The sequence below is a fragment of the Chiloscyllium plagiosum genome, unplaced genomic scaffold, assembly GCF_037043375.1.
Source record: "Chiloscyllium plagiosum isolate Xiang-an unplaced genomic scaffold, Cpla_swu_hap1 HiC_scaffold_21, whole genome shotgun sequence".
Lineage (NCBI taxonomy): Eukaryota > Metazoa > Chordata > Chondrichthyes > Orectolobiformes > Hemiscylliidae > Chiloscyllium > Chiloscyllium plagiosum.
In genome coordinates this window covers 4036275-4063601 of record NW_028270159.1, presented here as the reverse complement: position 1 = coordinate 4063601, position 27327 = coordinate 4036275, and the positions used below count along the sequence as shown (strand labels likewise).

The 27327-nt window shown below is 51.4% G+C and overlaps 1 protein-coding gene across 2 annotated transcripts in view; it reads right to left on the bottom strand.

Annotated features, from left to right (window-relative positions):
• The window catches only part of col5a1 (procollagen, type V, alpha 1), a 653133-nt gene that overhangs the window by 140015 nt on the left and 485791 nt on the right, over positions 1-27327 (bottom strand). For both annotated transcript variants that reach the window (XM_087998144.1, XM_087998143.1), the window contains exons 38-40: positions 24225-24278; positions 23205-23312; positions 21439-21528 (exon numbers count right to left, since the gene is read on the bottom strand). In XM_087998144.1, coding sequence (XP_087854270.1) covers positions 21439-21528; positions 23205-23312; positions 24225-24278 — 252 coding nt within the window. The remainder of the gene's footprint in view (positions 1-21438; positions 21529-23204; positions 23313-24224; positions 24279-27327) is intronic.

Below are 27327 nucleotides of genomic sequence, written 5' to 3'. Positions count from 1 at the left end.
TCCACCCAACCTGCACATCCTGAACACTATGGGCAGTTTAGCATGGCCAACCCACCCAACCTGCACATCCTGAACCACTACGGGCAGTTTAGCATGGCCAACCCACCCAACCTGCACATCCTGAACACTACGGGCAGTTTAGCATGGCCAACCCACCCAACCTGCACATTCTGAACCACTACGGGCAGTTTAGCATGGCCAACCCACTCAACCTGCACATCCTGAACACTACAGGTAGTTTAGCATGGCCAACCCACCTAACCTGCACATACTGAACACTATGGGCAGTTGAGCATGGCCAACCCACCTAACCCACCTAACCTGCACATACTGAACACTATGGGCAGTTGAGCATGGCCAACCCACCTAACCTGCATATCCTGAACTCTACAGGCAGTTTAGCATGGCCAACCCACCCAACCGTCACACCCTGAACACTATGGGCAGTTTAGCATGGCCGACCCACCTAACCCACCTAACCGGCACATACTGAACACTATGGGCAGTTTAGCATGGCCAACCCACCCAACCTGCACATACTGAACACTACGGGCAGTTTAGCATGGCCAACCCACCTAACCTGCACATCATGAACACTACGGGCAGTTTAGCATGGCCAACCCACCTAACCTGCACATCATGAACACTATGGGCAGTTTAGCATGGCCGACCCACCTAACCTGCACATCCTAAACACTATGGGCAGTTTAGCATGGCCGGCCCACCTTACCTGCACATCCTGAACCAATATGGGCAGTTTAGCATGGCCAACCCACCTAACCTGCACATCATGAACACTATGGGCAGTTTAGCATGGCCAACCCACCTAACCTGCACATCATGAACACTATGGGCAGTTTAGCATGGCCAACCCACCTAACCTGCACATCCTGAACACTACGGGCAGTTTAGCATGGCCAACCCACCCAACCTGCACATCCTGAACACTACGGGCAGTTTAGCATGGCCAACCCACCTAACCTGCACATCCTGAACACTACGGGCAGTTTAGCATGGCCAACCCACCCAACCTGCACATCCTGAACACTACGGGCAGTTTAGCATGGCCAACCCACCTAACCTGCACATCCTGTACACTACGGGCAGTTTAGCATGGCCAACCCACCCAACCTGCACATCCTGAACACTATGGGCAGTTTAGCATGGCCAACCCACCTAACCTGCACATCATGAACACTATGGGCAGTTTAGCATGGCCAACCCACCTAACCTGCACATCATGAACACTATGGGCAGTTTAGCATGGCCAACCCACCTAACCTGCACATCCTGAACACTACGGGCAGTTTAGCATGGCCAACCCACCCAACCTGCACATCCTGAACACTACGGGCAGTTTAGCATGGCCAACCCACCTAACCTGCACATCCTGAACACTACGGGCAGTTTAGCATGGCCAACCCACCCAACCTGCACATCCTGAACACTACGGGCAGTTTAGCATGGCCAACCCACCTAACCTGCACATCCTGAACACTACGGGCAGTTTAGCATGGCCAACCCACCCAACCTGCACATCCTGAACACTACGGGCAGTTTAGCATGGCCAACCCACCTAACCTGCACATCCTGAACACTACGGGCAGTTTAGCATGGCCAACCCACCTAACCTGCACATCCTGAACACTATGGGCAGTTTAGCACGGCCAACCCACCTAACCTGCACATCATGAACACTACGGGCAGTTTAGCATGGCCAACCCACCTAACCTGCACATCATGAACACTACGGGCAGTTTAGCATGGCCAACCCACCTAACCTGCACATCATGAACACTATGGGCAGTTTAGCATGGCCGGCCCACCTTACCTGCACATCCTGAACCAATATGGGCAGTTTAGCATGGCCAACCCACCTAACCTGCACATCCTGAACACTATGGGCAGTTTAGCATGGCCAACCAACCGAACCTGCACATCCTGAACACTACGGGCAGTTTAACATGGCCGAACCACCGAACCTGCACATCCTGAACACTACGGGCAGTTTAGCCTGGCCAACCAACCGAACCTGCACATCCTGAACACTACGGGCAGTTTAACATGGCCGAACCACCGAACCTGCACATACTGAACACTACGGGCAGTTTAGCATGGCCGACCCACCTAACCTGCACATACTGAACACTACGGGCAGTTTAGCATGGCCAACCCACCCAACCTGCACATCCTGAACACTACGGGCAGTTTAGCATGGCCAACCCACCCAACCTGCACATCCTGAACACTACGGGCAGTTTAGCATGGCCAACCCACCTAACCTGCACATCCTGAACACTACGGGCAGTTTAGCATGGGCAACCCACCCAACCTGCACATCCTGAACCACTACGGGCAGTTTAGCATGGCCAACCCACCCAACCTGCACATCCTGAACACTACGGGCAGTTTAGCATGGCCAACCCACCTAACCTGCACATCCTGAACACTACGGGCAGTTTAGCATGGCCAACCCACCTAACCTGCACATCCTGAACACTACGGGCAGTTTAGCATGGCCGAACCACCGAACCTGCACATCATGAACACTACGGGCAGTTTAGCATGGCCAACCCACCTAACCTGCACATCCTGAACACTATGGGCAGTTTAGCACGGCCAACCCACCTAACCTGCACATCATGAACACTACGGGCAGTTTAGCATGGCCAACCCACCTAACCTGCACATCATGAACACTACGGGCAGTTTAGCATGGCCAACCCACCTAACCTGCACATCATGAACACTATGGGCAGTTTAGCATGGCCGGCCCACCTTACCTGCACATCCTGAACCAATATGGGCAGTTTAGCATGGCCAACCCACCTAACCTGCACATCCTGAACACTATGGGCAGTTTAGCATGGCCAACCAACCGAACCTGCACATCCTGAACACTACGGGCAGTTTAACATGGCCGAACCACCGAACCTGCACATCCTGAACACTACGGGCAGTTTAGCCTGGCCAACCAACCGAACCTGCACATCCTGAACACTACGGGCAGTTTAACATGGCCGAACCACCGAACCTGCACATACTGAACACTACGGGCAGTTTAGCATGGCCGACCCACCTAACCTGCACATACTGAACACTACGGGCAGTTTAGCATGGCCAACCCACCCAACCTGCACATCCTGAACACTACGGGCAGTTTAGCATGGCCAACCCACCCAACCTGCACATCCTGAACACTACGGGCAGTTTAGCATGGCCAACCCACCTAACCTGCACATCCTGAACACTACGGGCAGTTTAGCATGGGCAACCCACCCAACCTGCACATCCTGAACCACTACGGGCAGTTTAGCATGGCCAACCCACCCAACCTGCACATCCTGAACACTACGGGCAGTTTAGCATGGCCAACCCACCCAACCTGCACATCCTGAACACTACGGGCAGTTTAGCATGGCCAACCCACCCAACCTGCACATCCTGAACACTACGGGCAGTTTAGCATGGCCAACCCACCTAACCTGCACATCCTGAACACTACGGGCAGTTTAGCATGGCCAACCCACCCAACCTGCACATCCTGAACACTACGGGCAGTTTAGCATGGCCAACCCACCTAACCTGCACATACTGAACACTACGGGCAGTTTAGCATGGCCAACCCACCCAACCTGCACATCCTGAACACTACGGGCAGTTTAGCATGGCCAACCCACCCAACCTGCACATCCTGAACACTACGGGCAGTTTAGCATGGCCAACCCACCCAACCTGCACATTCTGAACCACTACGGGCAGTTTAGCATGGCCAACCCACCCAACCTGCACATCCTGAACACTATGGGCAGTTTAGCATGGCCAACCCACCTAACCCACCTAACCTGCACATTGTGAACACTACGGGCAGTTTAACATGGCCGACCCACCTAACCTGCACATCCTGAACACTACGGGCAGTTTAGCATGGCCAACCCACCCAACCTGCACATTCTGAACCACTACAGGTAGTTTAGCATGGCCAACCCACCTAACCTGCACATACTGAACACTATGGGCAGTTGAGCATGGCCAACCCACCTAACCCACCTAACCTGCACATACTGAACACTATGGGCAGTTGAGCATGGCCAACCCACCTAACCCACCTAACCTGCACATACTGAACACTATGGGCAGTTGAGCATGGCCAACCCACCTAACCTGCATATCCTGAACTCTACAGGCAGTTTAGCATGGCCAACCCACCCAACCGTCACACCCTGAACACTATGGGCAGTTTAGCATGGCCGACCCACCTAACCTGCACATCATGAACACTACGGGCAGTTTAGCATGGCCGAACCACCGAAACTGCACATCCTGAACACTACAGGCAGTTGAGCATGGCCGACCCACCCAACCTGCACATCCTGAACACTAAGGGCAGTTTAGCATGGCCAACCCACCCAATCAGCACATCCTAAACCACTATGGGCAGTTTAGCATGGCCGACCCACCTAACCTGCACATACTGAACACTACGGGCAGTTTAGCATGGCCAACCCACCTAACCTGCACATCCTGAACACTACGGGCAGTTGAGCATGGCCAACCCACCTAACCTGCACATCCTGAACTCTACAGGCAGTTTAGCATGGACAACCCACCCAACCTGCACATCTTGAACCAATATGGGCAGTTTAGCATGGCCAATTCACCTAACCTGCACATCCTGAACTCTACAGGCAGTTTAGCATGGCCAACCCACCTAACCTGCACATCCTGAACACTATGGGCAGTTTAGCATGGCCAACCCACCTAACCTGCACATCCTAAACACTATGGGCAGTTTAGCATGGCCGACGCACCTAACCTGCACATCCTGAACACTACGGGCAGTTTAGCATGGGCAACCCACCCAACCTGCACATCCTGAACACTCTGGGCAGTTTAGCATGGCCAACCCACCCAACCTGCACATCCTGAAAACTATGGGCAGTTTAGCATGGCCAACCCACCCAACCTACACATCCTGAACACTATGGGCAGTTTAACTTGGCCAACCCACCTAACCTGCACATCCTGAATGACTACGGTCAGTTTAGCATGGCCAACCCACCCAACGTGCACATCTTGTACACTACGGGCAGTTTAGCATGGCCAACCCACCCAACCTGCACATACTGAACACTATGGGCAGTTTAACATGGCCAACCCACCTAACCTGCACATCCTGAACACTATGGGCAGTTTAACATGGTCAATCCACCCAACCCGAACATCCTGAACACTACGGGCAGTTTAGCATGGCCGAATCCACCTAACCTGCACATCCTGAACACTACGGGCAGTTTAGCATGGCCAACCCACCCAACCTGCACATCCTGAACACTACGGGCAGTTTAGCATGGCCAACCCACCCAACCTGCACATTCTGAACCACTACGGGCAGTTTAGCATGGCCAACCCACTCAACCTGCACATCCTGAACACTACAGGTAGTTTAGCATGGCCAACCCACCTAACCTGCACATACTGAACACTATGGGCAGTTGAGCATGGCCAACCCACCTAACCCACCTAACCTGCACATACTGAACACTATGGGCAGTTGAGCATGGCCGACCCACCTAACCTGCACATCATGAACACTACGGGCAGTTTAGCATGGACATCCCACCCAACCTGCACATCCTGAACACTCTGAGCAGTTTAGCATGGCCGACCCACCTAACCTGCATATCCTGAACTCTACAGGCAGTTTAGCATGGCCAACCCACCCAACCGTCACACCCTGAACACTACGGCCAGTTTAGCATGGACATCCCACCCAACCTGCACATCCTGAACACTCTGAGCAGTTTAGCATGGCCGACCCACCTAACCTGCACATCCTGAACACTATGGGCAGTTTAGCATGGCCAACCCACCCAACTGGCACATCCAGAACCACTACGGGCAGTTTAGCATGGCCAACCCACTCAAACTGCACAACATGTACACTACGGGCAGTTTAGCATGGCCAACCCACCCAACCTGCACATCCAGAAACTATGGGCAGTTTAGCATGGCAAACGCACCTAACCTGCACATCCTGAACACTATGGGCAGTTTAGCATGGCCGACCCACCTTACCTGCACATCCTGAACACTACGGGCAGTATAGCATGGCCAACCCTCTCAACCTGCACATCCTGTACAATACGGGCAGTTTAGCATGGCCAACCCTCCCAATCAGCACATCCTAAACCACTATGGGCAGTTTAGCACGGCCGACCCACCCAACTGGCAAATCCTGAACACTATGGGCAGTTGAGCATGGCCAACCCACCTAACCTGCACATCCTGAACTCTACAGGCAGTTTAGCATGGCCAACCCACCTAACCTGCACATCCTGAACCAATATGGGCAGTTTAGCATGGCCAATTCACCTAACCTGCACATCCTGAACACTATGGGCAGTTTAGCATGGCCGACCCACCTAACCTGCACATCCTAAACACTATGGGCAGTTTAGCATGGCCGACCCACCTTATCTGCACATCCTGAACACTATGGGCAGTTTAGCATGGCCGACCCACCTAACCTGCACATCCTAAACACTATGGGCAGTTTAGCATGGCCTACCCACCTTATCTGCACATCCTGAACACTATGGGCAGTTTAGCATGGCCAACCCACCTAACCTGCACATCCTGAACACTACGGGCAGTTTAGCATGGCCGACCCACCTTATCTGCACATACTGAACACTACGGGCAGTTTAGCATGGCCGACCCACCTTACCTGCACATCCTAAACACTATGGGCAGTTTAGCATGGCCAACCCACCCAACCTGCACATCCAGAAAACTATGGGCAGTTTAGCATGGCAAACGCAACTAACCTGCACATCCTGAACACTACAGGCAGTTTAACATGGCTGACCCACCTAACCTACACATCCTGAACCACTACGGGCAGTTCAGCATGGCCAATCCACCCAACCTGCACATACTGAACACTACAGGCAGTTTAACATGGCCGACCAACCTAACCTGCACATCCTGAACCACTACGGGCAGTTTAACATGGCTGACCCACCTAACCTGCACATCCTGAACCACTACGGGCAGTTTAACATGGCTGACGCACCCAACCTGCACATTGTGAACACTACGGGCAGTTTAGCATGGCTGACCCACCTAACCTGCACATCCTGAACCACTACGGGCAGTTTAGCATGGCTGACGCACCCAACCTGCACATTGTGAACACTACGGGCAGTTTAGCATGGCCGACCCACCTAACCTGCACATCCTGAACACTATGGGCAGTTTAGCATGGCCAACCCACCCAACTGGCACATCCAGAACCACTACGGGCAGTTTAGCATGGCCAACCCACTCAAACTGCACAACCTGTACACTACGGGCAGTTTAGCATGGCCAACCCACCCAACCTGCACATCCAGAAACTATGGGCAGTTTAGCATGGCCAACCCACCTTACCTGCACATCTTGTACACTACGGGCAGTTTAGCATGGCCAACCCTCTCAACCTGCACATCCTGTACAATACGGGCAGTTTAGCATGGCCAACCCACCCAATCAGCACATCCTAAACCACTATGGGCAGTTTAGCATGGTCGACCCACCCAACTGGCAAATCCTGAACACTATGGGCAGTTTAGCATGGCCGAACCACCTTACCTGCACATCCTAAACACTATGGGCAGTTTAGCATGGCCAACCCACCTAACCTGCACATCCTGAACACTACGGGCAGTTTAGCATGGCCGACCCACCTAACCTGCACAGCCTGAACACTACGGGCAGTTTAGCATGGCCAACCCACCTTACCTGCACAGCCTGAACACTATGGGCAGTTTAGCATGGCCTACCCACCCAACTGGCACATCCAGAACCACTACGGGCAGTTTAGCATGGCCAACCCACCTAACCTGCACATCCTGAACACTATGGGCAGTTGAGCATGGCCAACCCACCTAACCTGCACATCCTGAACTCTACAGGCAGTTTAGCATGGACAACCCACCCAACCTGCACATCCTGAACCAATATGGGCAGTTTAGCATGGCCAATTCACCTAACCTGCACATCCTGAACTCTACAGGCAGTTTAGCATGGCCAACCCACCTAACCTGCACATCCTGAACACTATGGGCAGTTTAGCATGGCCGACCCACCTTACCTGCACATCCTAAACACTATGGGCAGTTTAGCATGGCCGACGCACCTAACCTGCACATCCTGAACACTACGGGCAGTTTAGCATGGCCAACCCACCCAACCTGCACATCCTGAACACTCTGGGCAGTTTAGCATGGCCTACCCACCCAACCTGCACATCCTGTACCCTACGGGCAGTTTAGTCTGCACATCCTGAAGAAGGGCTAATGCCCGAAATGTTGATTCTCCTGTTCCCTAGATGCTGCCTGACCTGCTGCGCTTTTCCAGCAACACATTTCCATCTCTGATCTCCAGCATCTGCAGACCTCACTTTCTCCTACGGGCAGTTTAGCATGGCCAACCCACCCAACCGGCACATACTGAACACTATGGGCAGTTTAGCATGGCCAACCCACCCAACCGGCACATACTGAACACTATGGGCAGTTTAGCATGGCCAACCCACCCAACCGGCACATACTGAACACTATGGGCAGTTTAGCATGGCCAACCCACCCAACCGGCACATACTGAACACTACGGGCAGTTTAGCATGGCCAACCCACCTACCTGCACATCCTGAACACTACGGGCAGTTTAGCATGGCCAACCCACCTACCTGCACATCCTGAACACTATGGGCAGTTTAGCATGGCCAACCCACCTACCTGCACATCCTGAACACTATGGGCAGTTTAGCATGGCCAACCCACCTACCTGCACATCCTGAACACTATGGGCAGTTTAGCATGGCCAACCCACCTACCTGCACATCCTGAACACTATGGGCAGTTTAGCATGGCCAACCCACCTACCTGCACATCCTGAACACTACGGGCAGTTTAGCATGGCCAAACCCCCTAACCTGCACATCCTGAACACTACAGGCAGTTCAACATGGCCAACCCACCTAACCTGCACATCCTGAACACTATGGGCAGTTTAGCATGGCAAACGCAACTAACCTGCACATCCTGAACACTACAGGCAGTTTAACATGGCTGACCCACCTAACCTGCACATCCTGACACTACAGGCAGTTTAACATGGCTGACGCACCTAACCTGCACATCCTGAACCACTACGGGCAGTTTAGCATGGCCAACCCACCCAACCTGCACATCCTGAACCACTACGGGCAGTTTAGCATGGCCAACCCACCCAACTGGCTCATCCTGAACACTACGGGCAGTTTAACATGGCTGACCCACCTAACCTGCACATCCTGACACTACAGGCAGTTTAACATGGCTGACGCACCTAACCTGCACATCCTGAACCACTACGGGCAGTTTAGCATGGCCAACCCACCCAACCTGCACATCCTGAACCACTACGGGCAGTTTAGCATGGCCGACCCACCTAACCTGCACATCCTGAACACTACGGGCAGTATAGCACGGCCAACCCTCTCAACCTGCACATCCTGTACACTACGGGCAGTATAGCACGGCCAACCCTCTCAACCTGCACATCCTGTACAATACGGGCAGTTTAGCATGGCCAATCCACCCAATCAGCACATCCTAAACCACTATGGGCAGTTTAGCATGGTCGACCCACCCAACTGGCAAATCCTGAACACTATGGGCAGTTTAGCATGGCCGACCCACCTAACCTGCACAGCCTGAACACTACGGGCAGTTGAGCATGGCCAACCCACCCAACCTGCATATCCTGAACACTACGGGCAGTTTAGCATGGCCAACCCACCTTACCTGCACAGCCTGAACACTATGGGCAGTTTAGCATGGCCAACCCACCCAACTTGCACATCCAGAACCACTACGGGCAGTTTAGCATGGCCAACCCACCTAACCTGCACATCCAGAAACTATGGGCAGTTTAGCATGGCAAACGCACCTAACCTGCACATCCTGAACACTACAGGCAGTTTAACATGGCCAACCCTCTCAACCTGCACATCCTGTACAATACGGGCAGTTTAGCATGGCCAACCCTCTCAACCTGCACATCCTGTACAATACGGGCAGTTTAGCATGGCCGACCCACCCAACTGGCAAATCCTGAACACTATGGGCAGTTGAGCATGGCCAACCCACCTAACCTGCACATCCTGAACACTACGGGCAGTTGAGTATGGCCAACCCACCCAACCTGCACATCCTGAACTCTACAGGCAGTTTAGCGTGGCCAATTGAGTTAACCTGCACATCCTGAACCACTACCGGCAGTTTAGCATGGCCAACCCACCCAACCTGCACATCCTGAACTCTACAGGCTGTTTAGCATGGCCAACCCACCCAACCTGCACATCCTGAACCAGTACGGGCTGTTTAGCATGGCCGACCCACCTAACCTGCACATCCTGAACCAGTACGGGCAGTTTAGCATGGCCAACCCACCCAACCTGCACATCCTGAACTCTACAGGCTGTTTAGCATGGCCGACCCACCTAACCTGCACATCCTGAACCACTACGGGCAGTTTAGCATGGCCAACCCACCCAACCTGCACATCCTGAACCACTACGGGCAGTTTAGCATGGCCAACCCACCCAACCTGCACATCCTGAACCACTACGGGCAGTTTAACATGGCCAACCCACCCAGCCTGCACATCCTGAACACTACGGGCAGTTTAGCATGGCCAACCCACCCAACCAGCACATCCTGAACAAGTACGGGCAGTTTAGCATGGCCAACCCACCTAAGCTGCACATCCTGAACCAGTACGGGCAGTTTAACATGGCCGACCCACCCAACCTGCACATCCTGAACCACTACGGGCAGTTTAGCATGGCCAACCCACCCAACCTGCACATCCTGAACACTACGGGCAGCTCAGCATGGCCAACCCACCCAACCTGCACATCCAGAAAACTATGGGCAGTTTAGCATGGCCAACCCACCTAACCTGCACATCCTGAACCACTACGGGCAGTTGAGCATGGCCAACCCACCTAACCTGCACATCCTGAACTCTACAGTAGTTTAGCATGGACAACCCACCCAACCTGCACATCCTGAACCAATATGGGCAGTTTAGCATGGCCAATTCACCGAACCTGCACATCCTGAACACTACAGGCAGTTTAGCATGGCCGACCCACCTTACCTGCACATCCTGAATACTATGGGCAATTTAACATGGCCAACCCACACAATCTGCACATCCGGAACACTACAGGCAGTTTAACATGGCCAACCCACCCAACCTGTACATCCTGAACACTACGGGCAGTTTAGCATGGCCAACCCACCCAACCTGCACATCCTAAACCACTACGGGCAGTTTAGCATGGCCGACCCACCCAACTGGCTCATCCTGAACACTATGGGCAGTCTAGCATGGCCAACTCACCTAACCTGCACAGCCTGACAACTACAGGCAGTTTAACATGGCCAACCAACCCAACCTGCACATCCTGAACTCTACAGCCAGTTTAGCATGGCCAACCCACCCAACCTGCACATCCTGAACACTACGGGCAGTTTAGCATGGCCAACCAACCCAACCTGCACATCCTGAACACTACGGGCAGTTTAGCATGGCCAACCCACCTAACCTGCACATCCTGAACACTACGGGCAGTTTAGCATGGCCAACCCACCTAACCTGCACATCCTGAACACTACGGGCAGTTTAGCATGGCCAACCCACCTAACCTGCACATCCTGAACACTACGGGCAGTTTAACATGGCCAACCCACCCAACCTGCACATCCTGAACACTACGGGCAGTTTAGCATGGCCAACCCACCTAACCTGCACATCCTGAACACTACGGGCAGTTTAACATGGCCAACCCACCCAACCTGCACATCCTGAACACTACGGGCAGTTTAGCATGGCCAACCCACCCAACCTGCACATCCCGAACACTATGGGCAGTTTAGCATGGCCTACCCACCTTACCTGCACATCCTGAACACTATGGGCAGTTTAGCATGGCCTACCCACCTTACCTGCACATCCTGAACACTACGGGCAGTATAGCATGGCCAACCCTCTCAACCTGCACATCCTGTACAATACGGGCAGTTTAGCATGGCCAATCCTCCCAATCAGCACATCCTAAACCACTATGGGCAGTTTAGCATAGCCGACCCACCCAACTGGCAAATCCTGAACACTATGGGCAGTTTAGCATGGCCAACCCACCTAACCTGCACATCCCGAACACTATGGGCAGTTTAGCATGGCCAACCCACCTAACCTGCACATCCCGAACACTATGGGCAGTTTAGCATGGCCTACCCACCTTACCTGCACATCCTGAACACTATGGGCAGTTTAGCATGGCCTACCCACCTTACCTGCACATCCTGAACACTACGGGCAGTATAGCATGGCCAACCCTCTCAACCTGCACATCCTGTACAATACGGGCAGTTTAGCATGGCCAATCCTCCCAATCAGCACATCCTAAACCACTATGGGCAGTTTAGCATAGCCGACCCACCCAACCTGCACATCCTGAACACTACGGGCAGTTTAGCATGGCCAACCCACCTACCTGCACATCCTGAACACTACGGGCAGTTTAGCATGGCCAACCCACCTAACCTGCACATCCTGAACACTACGGGCAGTTTAGCATGGCCTACCCACCTTACCTGCACATCCTGAACACTATGGGCAGTTTAGCATGGCCTACCCACCTTACCTGCACATCCTGAACACTACGGGCAGTATAGCATGGCCAACCCTCTCAACCTGCACATCCTGTACAATACGGGCAGTTTAGCATGGCCAATCCTCCCAATCAGCACATCCTAAACCACTATGGGCAGTTTAGCATAGCCGACCCACCCAACTGGCAAATCCTGAACACTATGGGCAGTTTAGCATGGCCAACCCACCTAACCTGCACATCCTGAACACTATGGGCAGTTTAGCATGGCCAACCCACCTAACCTGCACATACTGAACACTATGGGCAGTTTAGCATGGCCAACCCACCTAACCTGCACATCCTGAACACTATGGGCAGTTTAGCATGGCCTACCCACCCAACCTGCACATCCTGTACCCTACGGGCAGTTTAGTCTGCACATCCTGAAGAAGGGCTAATGCCCGAAACGTCGATTCTCCTGTTCCCTAGATGCTGCCTGACCTGCTGCGCTTTTCCAGCAACACATTTCCATCTCTGATCTCCAGCATCTGCAGACCTCACTTTCTCCTACGGGCAGTTTAGCATGGCCAACCCACCCAACCGGCACATACTGAACACTATGGGCAGTTTAGCATGGCCAACCCACCCAACCGGCACATACTGAACACTATGGGCAGTTTAGCATGGCCAACCCACCTACCTGCACATCCTGAACACTACGGGCAGTTTAGCATGGCCGACCCACCTAACCTGCACATCCTGAACTCTATGGATCGTTTAGCATGGCCAAACCCCCTAACCTGCACATCCTGAACACTACAGGCAGTTTAACATGGCCAACCCACCCAACCTGCACATCCAGAAAACTATGGGCAGTTTAGCATGGCAAACGCAACTAACCTGCACATCCTGAACACTACAGGCAGTTTAGCATGGCTGACCCACCTAACCTGCACGGCACGGTGGGCGGCACGGTGGCACAGTGGTTAGCACTGCTGCCTCACAGCGCCAGAGACCCGGGTTCAATTCCCGACTCAGGCGACTGACTGTGTGGAGTTTGCACGTTCTCCCCGTGTCTGCGTGGGTTTCCTCCGGGTGCTCCGGTTTCCTCCCACATCACAAAAGATGTGCAGGGTCAGGTGAATTGGCCATACTAAATTGCCCGTAGTGTTAGGTAAGGGGTAAATGTAGGGGTATGGGTGGGTTTCGCTTCGGCGGGTCGGTGTGGACTTGTTGGGCCGAAGGGCCTGTTTCTACACTGTAATCTAATCTAAAAAAAAATCTAATCTGCACATCCTGAACCACTACGGGCAGTTTAACATGGCTGACGCACCCAACCTGCACATTGTGAACTCTACAGCCAGTTTAGCATGGCCGACCCACCGAACCTGCACATCCTGAACACTATGGGCAGTTTAGCATGGCCAACCCACCCAACTGGCACATCCAGAACCACTACGGGCAGTTTAGCATGGCCAACCCACTCAAACTGCACAACCTGTACACTACGGGCAGTTTAGCATGGCCAACCCACCCAACCTGCACATCCAGAAACTATGGGCAGTTTAGCATGGCAAACGCACCTAACCTGCACATCCTGAACACTACGGGCAGTTTAGCATGGCCAACCCACCTTACCTGCGCATCCTGTACACTACGGACAGTATAGCACGGCCAACCCTCTCAACCTGCACATCCTGTACAATACGGGCAGTTTAGCATGGCCAACCCACCCAATAGCACATCCTAAACCACTATGGGCAGTTTAGCATGGTCGACCCACCCAACTGGCAAATCCTGAACACTACGGGCAGTTTAGCATGGCCAACCCACCTAACCTGCACATCCTGAACACTACGGGCAGTTTAACATGGCCAACCCACCTAACCTGCACATCCTGAACACTACGGGCAGTTTAGCATGGCCAACCCACCTAACCTGCACATCCTGAACACTACGGGCAGTTTAGCATGGCCAACCCACCTAACCTGCACATCCTGAACACTACGGGCAGTTTAGCATGGCCAACCCACCTAACCTGCACATCCTGAACACTACGGGCAGTTTAGCATGGCCAACCCACCTAACCTGCACATCCTGAACACTACGGGCAGTTTAGCATGGCCAACTCACCTAACCTGCACATCCTGAACACTACGGGCAGTTTAACATGGCCGACCCACCTAACCTGCACATCCTGAACACTACGGGCAGTTTAACATGGCCGACCCACCGAACCTGCACATCCTGAACACTATGGGCAGTTTAGCATGGCCAACCCACCCAACTGGCACATCCAGAACCACTACGGGCAGTTTAGCATGGCCAACCCACTCAAACTGCACAACCTGTACACTACGGGCAGTTTAGCATGGCCAACCCACCCAACCTGCACATCCAGAAACTATGGGCAGTTTAGCATGGCAAACGCACCTAACCTGCACATCCTGAACACTATGGGCAGTTTAGCATGGCCAACCCACCTTACCTGCGCATCCTGTACACTACGGACAGTATAGCACGGCCAACCCTCTCAACCTGCACATCCTGTACAATACGGGCAGTTTAGCATGGCCAACCCACCCAATAGCACATCCTAAACCACTATGGGCAGTTTAGCATGGTCGACCCACCCAACTGGCAAATCCTGAACACTACGGGCAGTTTAGCATGGCCAACCCACCCAACCTGCACATCCTGAACACTACAGGCAGTTTAGCATGGCCTACCCACCCAACCTGCACATCCTGTACCCTACGGGCAGTTTAGTCTGCACATCCTGAAGAAGGGCTAATGCCCGAATTGTTGATTCTCCTGTTCCCTAGATGCTGCCTGACCTGCTGCGCTTTTCCAGCAACACATTTCCATCTCTGATCTCCAGCATCTGCAGACCTCACTTTCTCCTACGGGCAGTTTAGCATGGCCAACCCACCCAACCGGCACATACTGAACACTATGGGCAGTTTAGCATGGCCAACCCACCGAACCGGCACATACTGAACACTATGGGCAGTTTAGCATGGCCAACCCACCTACCTGCACATCCTGAACACTACGGGCAGTTTAGCACGGCCAACCCACCTACCTGCACATCCTGAACACTACGGGCAGTTTAGCATGGCCAACCCACCTAACCTGCACATACTGAACACTATGGGCAGTTTAACATGGCCAACCCACCCAACCTGCACATCCAGAAAACTATGGGCAGTTTAGCATGGCCGACCCACCTTATCTGCACATACTGAACACTACGGGCAGTTTAGCATGGCTGACCCACCTAACCTGCACATCCTGAACCACTACGGGCAGTTTAACATGGCCAACCCACCCAACCTGCACATCCAGAAAACTATGGGCAGTTTAGCATGGCAAACGCAACTAACCTGCACATCCTGAACACTACAGGCAGTTTAACATGGCTGACCCACCTAACCTGCACATCCTGAACCACTACGGGCAGTTTAACATGGCTGACCCACCTAACCTGCACATCCTGAACACTATGGGCAGTTTAACATGGCCAACCCACCTAACCTGCACATCCTGAAAACTATGGGCAGTTTAGCATGGCTGCCCCACCTTATCTGCACATCCTGAACACTATGGGCAGTTTAGCATGGCCGACCCCACCTAACCTGCACATCCTGAACCAATATGGGCAGTTTAGCATGGCCAACCCACCTAACCGGCACATCCTGAACACTACGGGCAGTTTAGCATGGCCAACCCACCTAACCTGCACATCCTGAAAACTATGGGCAGTTTAACATGTCCCCCCCACCTTATCTGCACATCATGAACCAATATGGGCAGTTTAGCATGGCCGACCCAACTTACCTGCACATCCTGAACACTACGGGCAGTTTAGCATGGCCAACCCACCCACCCTGCACATCCTGAACCACTACAGGCAGTTTAGCGTGGCCGCCCCACCCAACCTGCACATCCTGAACACTACGGCCAGTTTAGCCTGGCCGCCCCACCCAACCTGCACATCCTGAACACTAAGGGCAGTTTAGCCTGGCCGCCCCACCCAACCTGCACATCCTGAACACTAAGGGCAGTTTAGCATGGCCGCCCCACCCAACCTGCACATCCTGAACACTACAGGCAGTTTAGCATGGCTGACCTTCCTAACCTGCACATCTTTGGACTGTGGGAGGAACCGGAGCACCCAGACGAAACCCACACAGACACGGGGAAAATGTTAAAACTCCACACAGACGGTTGCCTGAGGCTGGAATCGAACCTGGGTCATAGAGTCATACAGCATGGAAACAGGCCCTTCAGCCCAAACTGTACCATGCTGCTTACTCAGCTAGTTCCAATTGCCCACATTTGGTCCATGTCCCTCTAAACCCTTCCCATCCATAAACCTATCAAAATGTTTTTTAAATGTTGCTATTGTACCTGCCTCAACCACTTCCTCTAGCAGCCCGTTCCATTCATGCACCACTCTCTGTGTGAAGAAGTTGCCCCTCAGATCTTTCCCCTCTCACCTTAAACCTATAGAACATAGAACATAGAACAATACAGCACTGAACAGGCCCTTCGGCCCACGAAGTTGTGCTGAACATTTGTCCTAGCTTAAGCACCCATCCATGTACCTATCCAATTGCCACTTAAAGGTCACCAATGATTCTGACTCTGCCACTCCCACAGGCAGTGCATTCCATACCCCCACCACTCTCTGGGTAAAGAACCCACCCCTGACTCCCCCCTATACCTCCCACCCTTCACCTTAAATTTATGTCCCCTTGTAACACTCTGTGGTACCCGGGGAAAAAGTCTCTGACTGTCTACTCTATCTATTCCTCTGATCATCTTATAAACCTCTATCAAGTCACCCCTCATCCTTCGCCGTTCCAACGAGAAAAGGCCTAGCACTCTCAACCTATCCTCGTACGACCTATTCTCCATTCCAGGCAACATCCTGGTAAATCTTCTCTGCACCCTCTCCAAAGCTTCCATATCTTTCCTAAAGTGAGGCGACCAGAACTGCACACAGTACTCCAAATGTGGCCTAACCAAGGTCCTGTACAGCTGCAACATCACCTCACGACTCTTGAATTCAATCCCTCTGCTAATGAACGCTAATACACCATAGGCCTTCTTACAAACTCTATCCACCTGAGTGGCAACTTTCAAAGAGCTATGAACACAGACCCCAAGATCCCTCTGCTCCTCCACCTGACTAAGAACCCTACCGTTAACACTGTATTCTGCATTCTATTCTGCAAGACCTACCCTCACAAATCCGTGCTGGCTGTCCCTAATCAAGCCGTGGCTTTCCAGATACTCATAAATCCTATCCCTCAGTACCCTTTCCATTACTTTGCCTACCCCCAAAGTAAGACTAACTGGCCTGTAATTCCTGGGGTTATCCCTGTTCCCTTTTTTGAACAGGGGCACAACATTCGCCACTCTCCAGTCCCCTGGTACCACCCCCATTGACAGTGAAGACGGAAAGATCATTGCCAACGGCTCTGCAATTTCCTCTCTTGCTTCCCACATAATCCTAGGATATATCCCGTCAGGTCCGGGGGACTTGTCTATCCTCAAGTTGTTCAAAATGCCCAACACATCTTCCTTCCGAACAAGTATCTCTTCTAGCTTACCAGTCCATTTCACACTCTCCTCTTCAACAATACGGTCCCTCTCGTTTGCAAATACTGAAGAAAAGTACTCATTCAAGACCTCTCCTATCTCTTCCGACTCAATATACAGTCTCCCACTACTGTCCTTGATCGGACCTACCCTCGTTCTCGTCATTCTCATGTTTCTCACATACGCATAAAATGCCTTGGGGTTATCCTTGATCCCACCCGCCAAAGATTTTTCATGCCCTCTCTTAGCTCTCCTAATCCCTTTCTTCAGCTCCCTCCTGGCTATCCTGTATCCCTCCAATGCTATGTCTGAACCTTGTTTCCTCAACCTTATATAAGCCTCCTTCTTCCTCTTTACAAGACATTCAACCTCGCTCGTCAACCAAGGTTCCCTCCCACAACCATCTCTTTCCTGCCTGACAGGTACATACATATCAAGGACACGTCGTATCTGTTCCTTGAAAAGGTTCCACATTTCCACGACATCCTTCCCTGACAGCCTATGCTCCCAACTTATGTTCCTCAGATCCTGTCTTACAGCATCGTATTTACCCTTCCCCCAATTGTAAAACCTACCCTGTTGCACGCACCTATCTCTCTCCATAACCAAGGTGAAAGTCACAGAATTGTGGTCACCATCACCAAAATGTTCACCCACTAACAATCCCACCACTTGTCCCGGTTCGTTACCAAGTACCAAATCCAAAATGGCCTCCCCTCTGGTCGGACAATCTACATACTGAGTTAGAAAAGCTTCCTGTACACACTGCACAAACACCGCCCCATCCAATCTACTTGATCTAAAGAGCTTCCAATCAATATTTGGGAAGTTGAAATCGCCCATGACTACTACCCTGCGGCTTCTGCACCTTTCCAAAATCTGTTTCCCAATCTGTTTCTCCACATCTCTGCTGCTATTGGGGGGCCTATAGTAAATACCCAACAAGGTGACTGCTCCTTTCCTATTTCTGACTTCAGCCCATACTACCTCCAGAGGCAGAAACCCCTCGAACTGCCTTTCTGCAGCCGTTATACCATTTCTAATTAGCAACGCCACACCCCCTCCTTTTTTACCACACCCCCTAATCTTACTGAAACATCTGTAACCAGGAACCTCCAACAACCATTCCTGTCCCTCTTCTATCCACGTTTCCGTGATGGCCACAACATCGTAGTCCCAAGTACCGTTCCACGCCTTAAGTTCACCCACCTTATTTCTGATACTCCTTGCGTTGAAGTATACGCAGTTGAACCCATCTCTGTGTCCGCAAGTATTCCCTGTCAGTGCTACCTTCTCCACAGCCTCCCTACATTCTTGGACATCCTGACAAACAGCTAACCTACTTGCTGGACTACAAGTCCGGATCCCATCCCCCTGCCAAATTAGTTTAAACCCCCCCGAAGAGTGCTAGCAAACCTACCTCCCAGGATATTGGTGCCCTTCTGGTTCAGGTGCAACCCGTCCTGCTTGTACAGGCCCCACCTTCCCCAGAATGCAGTCCAATTGTCCAAATACCTGAAGCCCTCCCTCCTACACCATCCTTGCAGCGACGTGTTCAACTCCACTCTCTCCCTATTCCTTGCCTCACTGTCACTATGCCCTCTTGTTTTCAATTCCCTATCCCTGGGAAAAAGACTGTATGCATTCAGCCTGTCTATGCCCCCCATGATTTTATACACCTCAACGAGGTCGCCCCTCATTCTCCTATGTTCCAAGGAATAAAGTCCAATCCTGGCCAACCTCCCCCTATAACTCAGGCCTACTAGACCAGGCAACATCCTCGTAAATCATCTTTGCACTCTTTCCACTTGAATTGTGTCTTTCCTATAACAGGTGACCAAAACTGTACACAATACTCCAAGTGCAGCCTCACCAATGGGTTATCCAACAGTAACAGAACGTCCCAATTCCTATACTCAATGCCTCGACCGATGAAGGCCAACATGCTAAAAGCCTTCTCCACCGCCCTGTCTACCTGTGCTGTTTCAAAGAACTATGTACTTGTACTCCGAGCTCCCTCTGTTGAGCAACACTCCTCAGGACCTTACCATTTACTGTATAAGTCCTACCTTGGTTTGACTTTCCAAAGTGCAACATCTCATACTTATCTGTATTGAACTGCATTTGCAATCCTCAGCCCACTTCCCCATTTGATCAAGATCCCTCTGTAATTTTTGATAACCCTCCTCACTATCAACAATACCTCCTAACTTTGTATCATCCGCAAACTTACTAATCACGCCTTGTACATTTACATCCAGAACAAAAGGTCCCAGCACTGTCCCCTGTGGCACACCACTATTCATAGGGGCCTCCAGTCAGGGAAACAACCTTCAACCATCTCTCTCTGCTTCTGATCATCGAGTCAATTTTGACTCCAATTGGTTAGTTCTCCCTGGATCCTATGCGACCTAACCGTCATGGCTAGCTTGCCATGTGGGACTGTGTCAAAGGTCTTCTTGAAGTCTGTACAGGCAACATTCACTGCCCTACCTTCATCCATCCTCTTGGTATCTCTTCGAAAAACTCTAATGGAACAACAGTAACTACCCTCCAGTCTTCTGGAACTTTACCAGTGGCTAAAGATGAAGTGAAAATCTCTGCAAGGGCCTCTGCAATTTCTTCCCTAACCTCCCACAACATCCAAGGATGGACTTGATCAGGCCCAGAGGATTTATCCACCTTAATATACTTTAAAGCTGCAAATACCTCCTCTCTGGTAATATGTATGCGATCCAAATATCCCTACTTGCTTGCCTTATTTCCTTACCATCCATAATTCACTCCTCAGTAAACACTGAGGAGAAATATTCATGAAAAATCTCCCCCATCTCCTGCGGGTCCCTGTGAGGCAGCAATGTTAACCACTAAGCCACTGTGCTGCCCGAGTATTGATGGGGACAGTACACAGGAAGCGTTACTCTGTACCTCTGACGCTTGTTTACCTAAATCGCTGATGCTTTAATATTTTGTAATGCTTCAGAACTGAATCTTACTTTGTAATTATCTTGCAGGATATTGTGATGAGTCAGCTAGAGGTGAGTACAGTCTTTGACATGCAAGGACAAAAGAATTGAAGAATGAAAGTGAACAATGAGAAGTGAAGATGAAAGAGTGAAGATTGAGCTACTTACAAGGGGTCCAGGGAGTCCACGTTCACCAGTGAATCCTCGGAGGCCAGGAGGACCATCCTTCCCAGGTGGGCCAGCAGGACCAGGATCTCCCTGATGGGCACCGAGAGGAACGACAATGTTAATCAGCAGCAAGCATTCAACAGAGAACTAACTCTACCAGGGAGCGAGTCAACACTCCCCATCCAAACTCATTCCATGTGAAACAATATCAACACCAAAACCCCCTTCTCCTCCATGTTTCTGTTGAATCTAAGCAATGGCTCAGTGACAATACTCATCTTCCTCAACTGTCACAGGGTCAGCGCTGAGGGAGTGGGCACTGTCGGAGGGTCAGTGCTGAGGGAGTGGGCACTGTCGGAGGGTCAGTGCTGAGGGAGTGGGCACTGTCAGAGGGTCAGTGCTGATGGAGCGCCGCACTGTCGGAGGGTCAGTGCTGAGGGAGTGGGCACTGTCGGAGGGTCAGTGCTGAGGGAGCGCCGCACTGTCGGAGGGTCAGCGCTGAGGGAGTGGGCACTGTCGGAGGGTCAGTGCTGAGGGAGTGCCGCACTGTCGGAGGGTCAGTGCTGAGGGAGTGGGCACTGTCGGAGGGTCAGTGCTGAGGGAGTGCCGCACTGTCGGAGGGTCAGTGCTGAGAGAGTGGGCACTGTCGGAGGGTCAGTGCTGAGGGAGTGGGCACTGTTGGAGGGTCAGTGCTCAGGGAGTGCTGCACTGTCGGAGGGTCAGTGCTGAGGGAGTGGGCACTGTCGGAGGGTCAGTGCTGAGGGAGTGGGCACTGTTGGAGGGTCAGTGCTGAGGGAGTGCCGCACTGTCGGAGGGTCAGTGCTGAGGGAGTGGGCACTGTTGGAGGGTCAGTGCTCAGGGAGTGCTGCACTGTCGGAGGGTCAGTGCTGAGGGAGTGGGCACTGTCGGAGGGTCAGTGCTGAGGGAGTGGGCACTGTCGGAGGGTCAGTGCTGAGGGAGTGTCGCACTGTCGGGAGGGTCAGTGCTGAGGGAGTGGGCACTGTTGGAGGGTCAGTGCTCAGGGAGTGCTGCACTGTCGGAGGGTCAGTGCTGAGGGAGTGGGCACTGTCAGAGGGTCAGTGCTGAGGGAGTGGGCACTGTCGGAGGGTCAGTGCTGAGGGAGTGGGCACTGTCGGGAGGGTCAGTGCTGAGGGAGTGGGCACTGTCAGAGGGTCAGTGCTGAGGGAGTGGGCACTGTCAGAGGGTCAGCGCTGAGGGAGTGGGCACTGTCGGAAGGTCAGTGCTGAGGGAGTGGGCACTGTCGGAGGGTCATTGCTGATGGCGTGCTGCACTGTCCGAGGGTCAGTGCTGAGGGAGTGCCACACTGTCGAAGGGTCAGTGCTGAGGGAGTGTCGCACTGTCGGAGGGTCATTGCTGATGGCGTGCTGCACTGTCCGAGGGTCAGTGCTGAGGGAGTGCCACACTGTCGGAGGGTAAGTGCTGAGGGAGTGTCGCACTGTCGGAGGGTCAGTGCTGAGGGAGTGCCACACTGTCGAAGGGTCAGTGCTGAGGGAGTGTCGCACTGTCGGATGGTCAGTGCTGAGGGCATGGCTTGGAGGGGAACTAGTAGATGCTGGTGTTCCTTGTATCTGTCACTATGAAGTCAATGTTTAGTTTAGCTACTGTTTATACCCCTATTTTTCCATTTCCTGTTTGCTTACTCTCAGAAGTGACATTCTGACATTGGCCAGTGAATTAGACTGAGTCCGAGTGTTAAATTTAGACAAATTACCTTCAGGAGTTCCACCACCTGATGTTTCACTCACCTTTGCACCTTCTTTCCCAGCGGATCCTGGCAGTCCTTGCTCGCCAGGAGGACCAGGGGGCCCTGGGTGGCCACGCTCACCGAGGGAGCCAGTCTCTCCTGTGGGACCCTGACAGAGCAGCAAGTCAGAAATACAGTGAGACACAGTGACAGCCTCCCAATCCCCATGACCATCCCCCAAAACCTCCCACTACCCACGGCAAACTTTCAAGGACCCATTCCCTGGAAGGCCACTCTTCCAGCACTAACTCTGATTTCTTCTCCCCTTCTGAATTGCTGTCGGATGTTTTTACAATATTCAAAGTGTAAAAACCCATTCTGTTCTGAAGAAGGGGCACTGGCTTTGAAACATTAAGTCTGTTTCTTTCTCCACAGATGCTGCCAGACCTGCTGACTTTCTCCAGTAATTTCTGTTTTTTTCCAGATTTCCAACATCAAGAGTTTGTCGTTATATTTTTGTGTAAAAACCCATATCCTCCTTTACAAAACGAGCCTATGTTGATTAAGAAGCTGTGCAGAGAGTGATCTAAATTGTTTGAATCAATAGAAGGGGGATGAATTCATTCTGCTCAAATGCAGTTTCTGGCCGGATCGTGCCCTGTGGGTGGGTAAATCTGAAGATGCTCAACCAGACTTCAGCTGCTAACAATTACTGGGGGACATGTTTGATTAAAATGCTAATTGTTACATGACATAATCTGAAGTTATAAAGTTAACTCTGCAGTTTAAGTGAGCAGGGCTGAATTTGATAAATTGTCAACATCAGGAATGAGGTTTATGTTGACACTGAACTGGACCATATTCCTTCCACTTGACATTAAACCATGAACATGATTCAATGTAACAGTCACAGATTTCTGTGGGAGATCCCCACACAAAATCTGAGCAATCATAGAAGCTTTCAGTGGTTTCACACTCAAACTCTGACCCCAATTTACAGTGCCTACTACTCAACTTTTACTCTATGATTAGAAATTCTTTTGGAGATTCTGAAATGAATTCTGAAGGAATTTGTACTCACCTGGGGGCCAACCACTCCAGGAGGACCGGGTGGCCCAGTCTTTCCTTGGAAACCCTGTGAAGAGAAGGTTTGAGAAGTCTGTTACTGACACAGCAAGATCTCACCAATAATAATCCAAACAGGTCACACAAAGGACAGCAAGTGGATTCCATCCAGGGAAATTATTGCCTGGGGTGATTTCACACTGTGAGAGACAAGATGAGTAAGGCGCCAGAGATTCCACCACATCTGCACCTACCAGAGTTCTGGATCATAACCAGGAAACTGGCCCCCACTCTCCCACTGGGGGAGAGGTTGGGTTGAGTGCGATGGTGAAGGTAAGGGTGGATGGAGTGGGGGTTTCGTGGATTGGGGTGGGGTGTTGAGCTGGTGCCTGTTTCCTCTTGGAAGCAGGTGAGATGAGCTAAAAGATGGTGAGTAGAAAGTGAGGACTGCAGATGCTGGAGATCAGAGTCAAAAAATGTGGTGCTGAAAAAGCACAGCTGGTCAGGCAGCATATGAGGAGCAAGAGAGTTGACATTCAAGCATAAGCCCTTGATCAGGAATGTCTCCTGCTCCTTGGATGCTGCCTGACCGGCTGTGCTTTTCCAGCACCACATTTTTTGAAAGATGCTGAGGGCACACACAGCAGTCCAGTCAGGAAAAGTGGAAGATTCAACCTTTTCTTAGCGTGAGTACAAAACACAATATTATGTAACATAAGCTTGTGTTAGTATAACAATGCAACATGGCACAGCTCTATGCCCCTCAATATGAGGCAGCTCAGCAACATGTGACAGAACTCAATAACTACTTTAATTGATTTTTTAAACTTAACTTATTTTTCTCATTAACCGTTCAGAGATATTATCTCATACCCATGCAGCAGGTAGGACCTGAACTCAGGACTCCAGGTCCAGGGGGAAGGTCACTACCACTGTGCTGCCAAAAAGAGGGCCTTAACAACTTTAACTGACTCCATTCCAATTCACTAATTCCAGCTTCACCTCATTCAGAACAAACCAACACAAGTGACCAGGGCACAGACAACACAGACAACACAATACAAACACAATACAACACAATACAACACAATGCAACACAATACAAACACAATACAAACACAATACAACACAATGCAACACAATACAAACACAATGCAACACAATACAACACAATGCAACACAATGCAACACAATACAAACACAATACAACACAATACAACACAATGCAACACAATGCAACACAATACAAACACAATACAAACACAATACAAACACAATACAAATACAAACACAATACAAACACAAACACAATACAACACAATACAAACACAATACAAATACAAACACAATACAAACACAAACACAATACAACACAATACAAACACAATACAAATACAAACACAATACAAACACAAACACAATACAACACAATACAAACACAATACAAATACAAACACAATACAAATACAAACACAATACAAACACAATACAACACAATACAAACACAATGCAACACAATACAAACACAATACAAATACAAACACAATACAAATACAAACACAATACAAACACAATACAACACAATACAAACACAATACAACACAATACAAATACAAACACAATACAAACACAAACACAATACAAACACAATACAACACAATACAAACACAATGCAACACAATACAAACACAATACAACACAATACAAACACAATACAAATACAAACACAATACAAACACAATACAAATACAAACACAATACAAACACAAACACAATACAAACACAATACAACACAACACAAACACAATACAAACACAATACAACACAATACAAACACAATACAAACACAATACAACACAATACAAACACAATACAAACACGTCTCCGCCGCATCTGCTCCCAGGAGGACCAGTTCAAAATACGTACAACACAGATGGCCTCCTTCTTCAAGGACCGCAATTTCCCCCCCGACGTGGTCGACGGTGCCCTCCACCGCATCTCCTCCACTTCCCGCTCCTCCGCCCTTGAGCCCCGCCCCTCCAACCGCCACCAGGACAGAACCCCACTGGTCCTCACCTACCACCCCACCAATCTCCATGTACAGCGCATCATCCGCCGTCACTTCCGCCACCTCCAAATAGACCCCAGCACCAAGGATATATTTCCCTCCCCTCCCCTATCAGCTTTCCGTAGAGACCACTCCCTCCGCGACTCCCTTGTCAGATCCACACCACCCACCGACCCAACCTCCACTCCCGGCACCTTCCCTTGCAACCGCAGGAGATGCAACACTTGCGCCCACACCTCCCCCCTCACTTCTCTCCAAGGCCCCAAAGGAAACTTCCATATCCGCCACAGATTCACCTGCACCTCCACCCACATCATCTACTGCATCCGCTGCAGCCGGTGTGGCCTCCTCTATATTGGGGAGACAGGCCGCCTACTTGCGGAGCGATTCAGAGAGCACCTCTGGGCCACCCGGACGAACCAACCCAACCAACCTGTAGCACAGCATTTCAACTCCCCCTCCCACTCCACCGAGGATATGCAGGTCATTGGACTCATCCACCGCCAAACCACAACAACCCGACGGTCGGAGGAGGAGCGTCTTATCTTCCGACTGGGAACCCTCCAACCGCAGGGGATGAACTTGGACTTCACCAGTTTCTTCATCCCCCCTCCCCCCACCTTGTCTCAGCCGGATCCCTCCAGCCCGGCACCGCCTTCCTGACCTGCAGTCTTCTTCTTGACCTCTCCGCCTCCATCCTACTCCGACCTATCACCCTCACCTTGACCTCTTTCCACCTATCACATGTCCAACGCCCCTCCTCCAAGTCCCTCCTCCCTACCTTTTATCTTCTCCTGCTGAACACTCTCTGCTCATTCCTGAAGAAGGGCCTGTGCCCGAAACGTCGAATCTCCTGTTCCCTGGATGCTGCCTGACCTGCTGTGCTGTTCCAGCAATAAAGTTTCAACCATCTGATCAAGGCCCCATTGGACTTTGAGGTAGTTTTCTTCACTGTTCACTACCCCTCCAATTTTGGTGTCATCTGCAATCTTACTAACTATACATCCGCTGTTCACATCCAAATCATTGAGATAAATGATGAAAAGTTGTG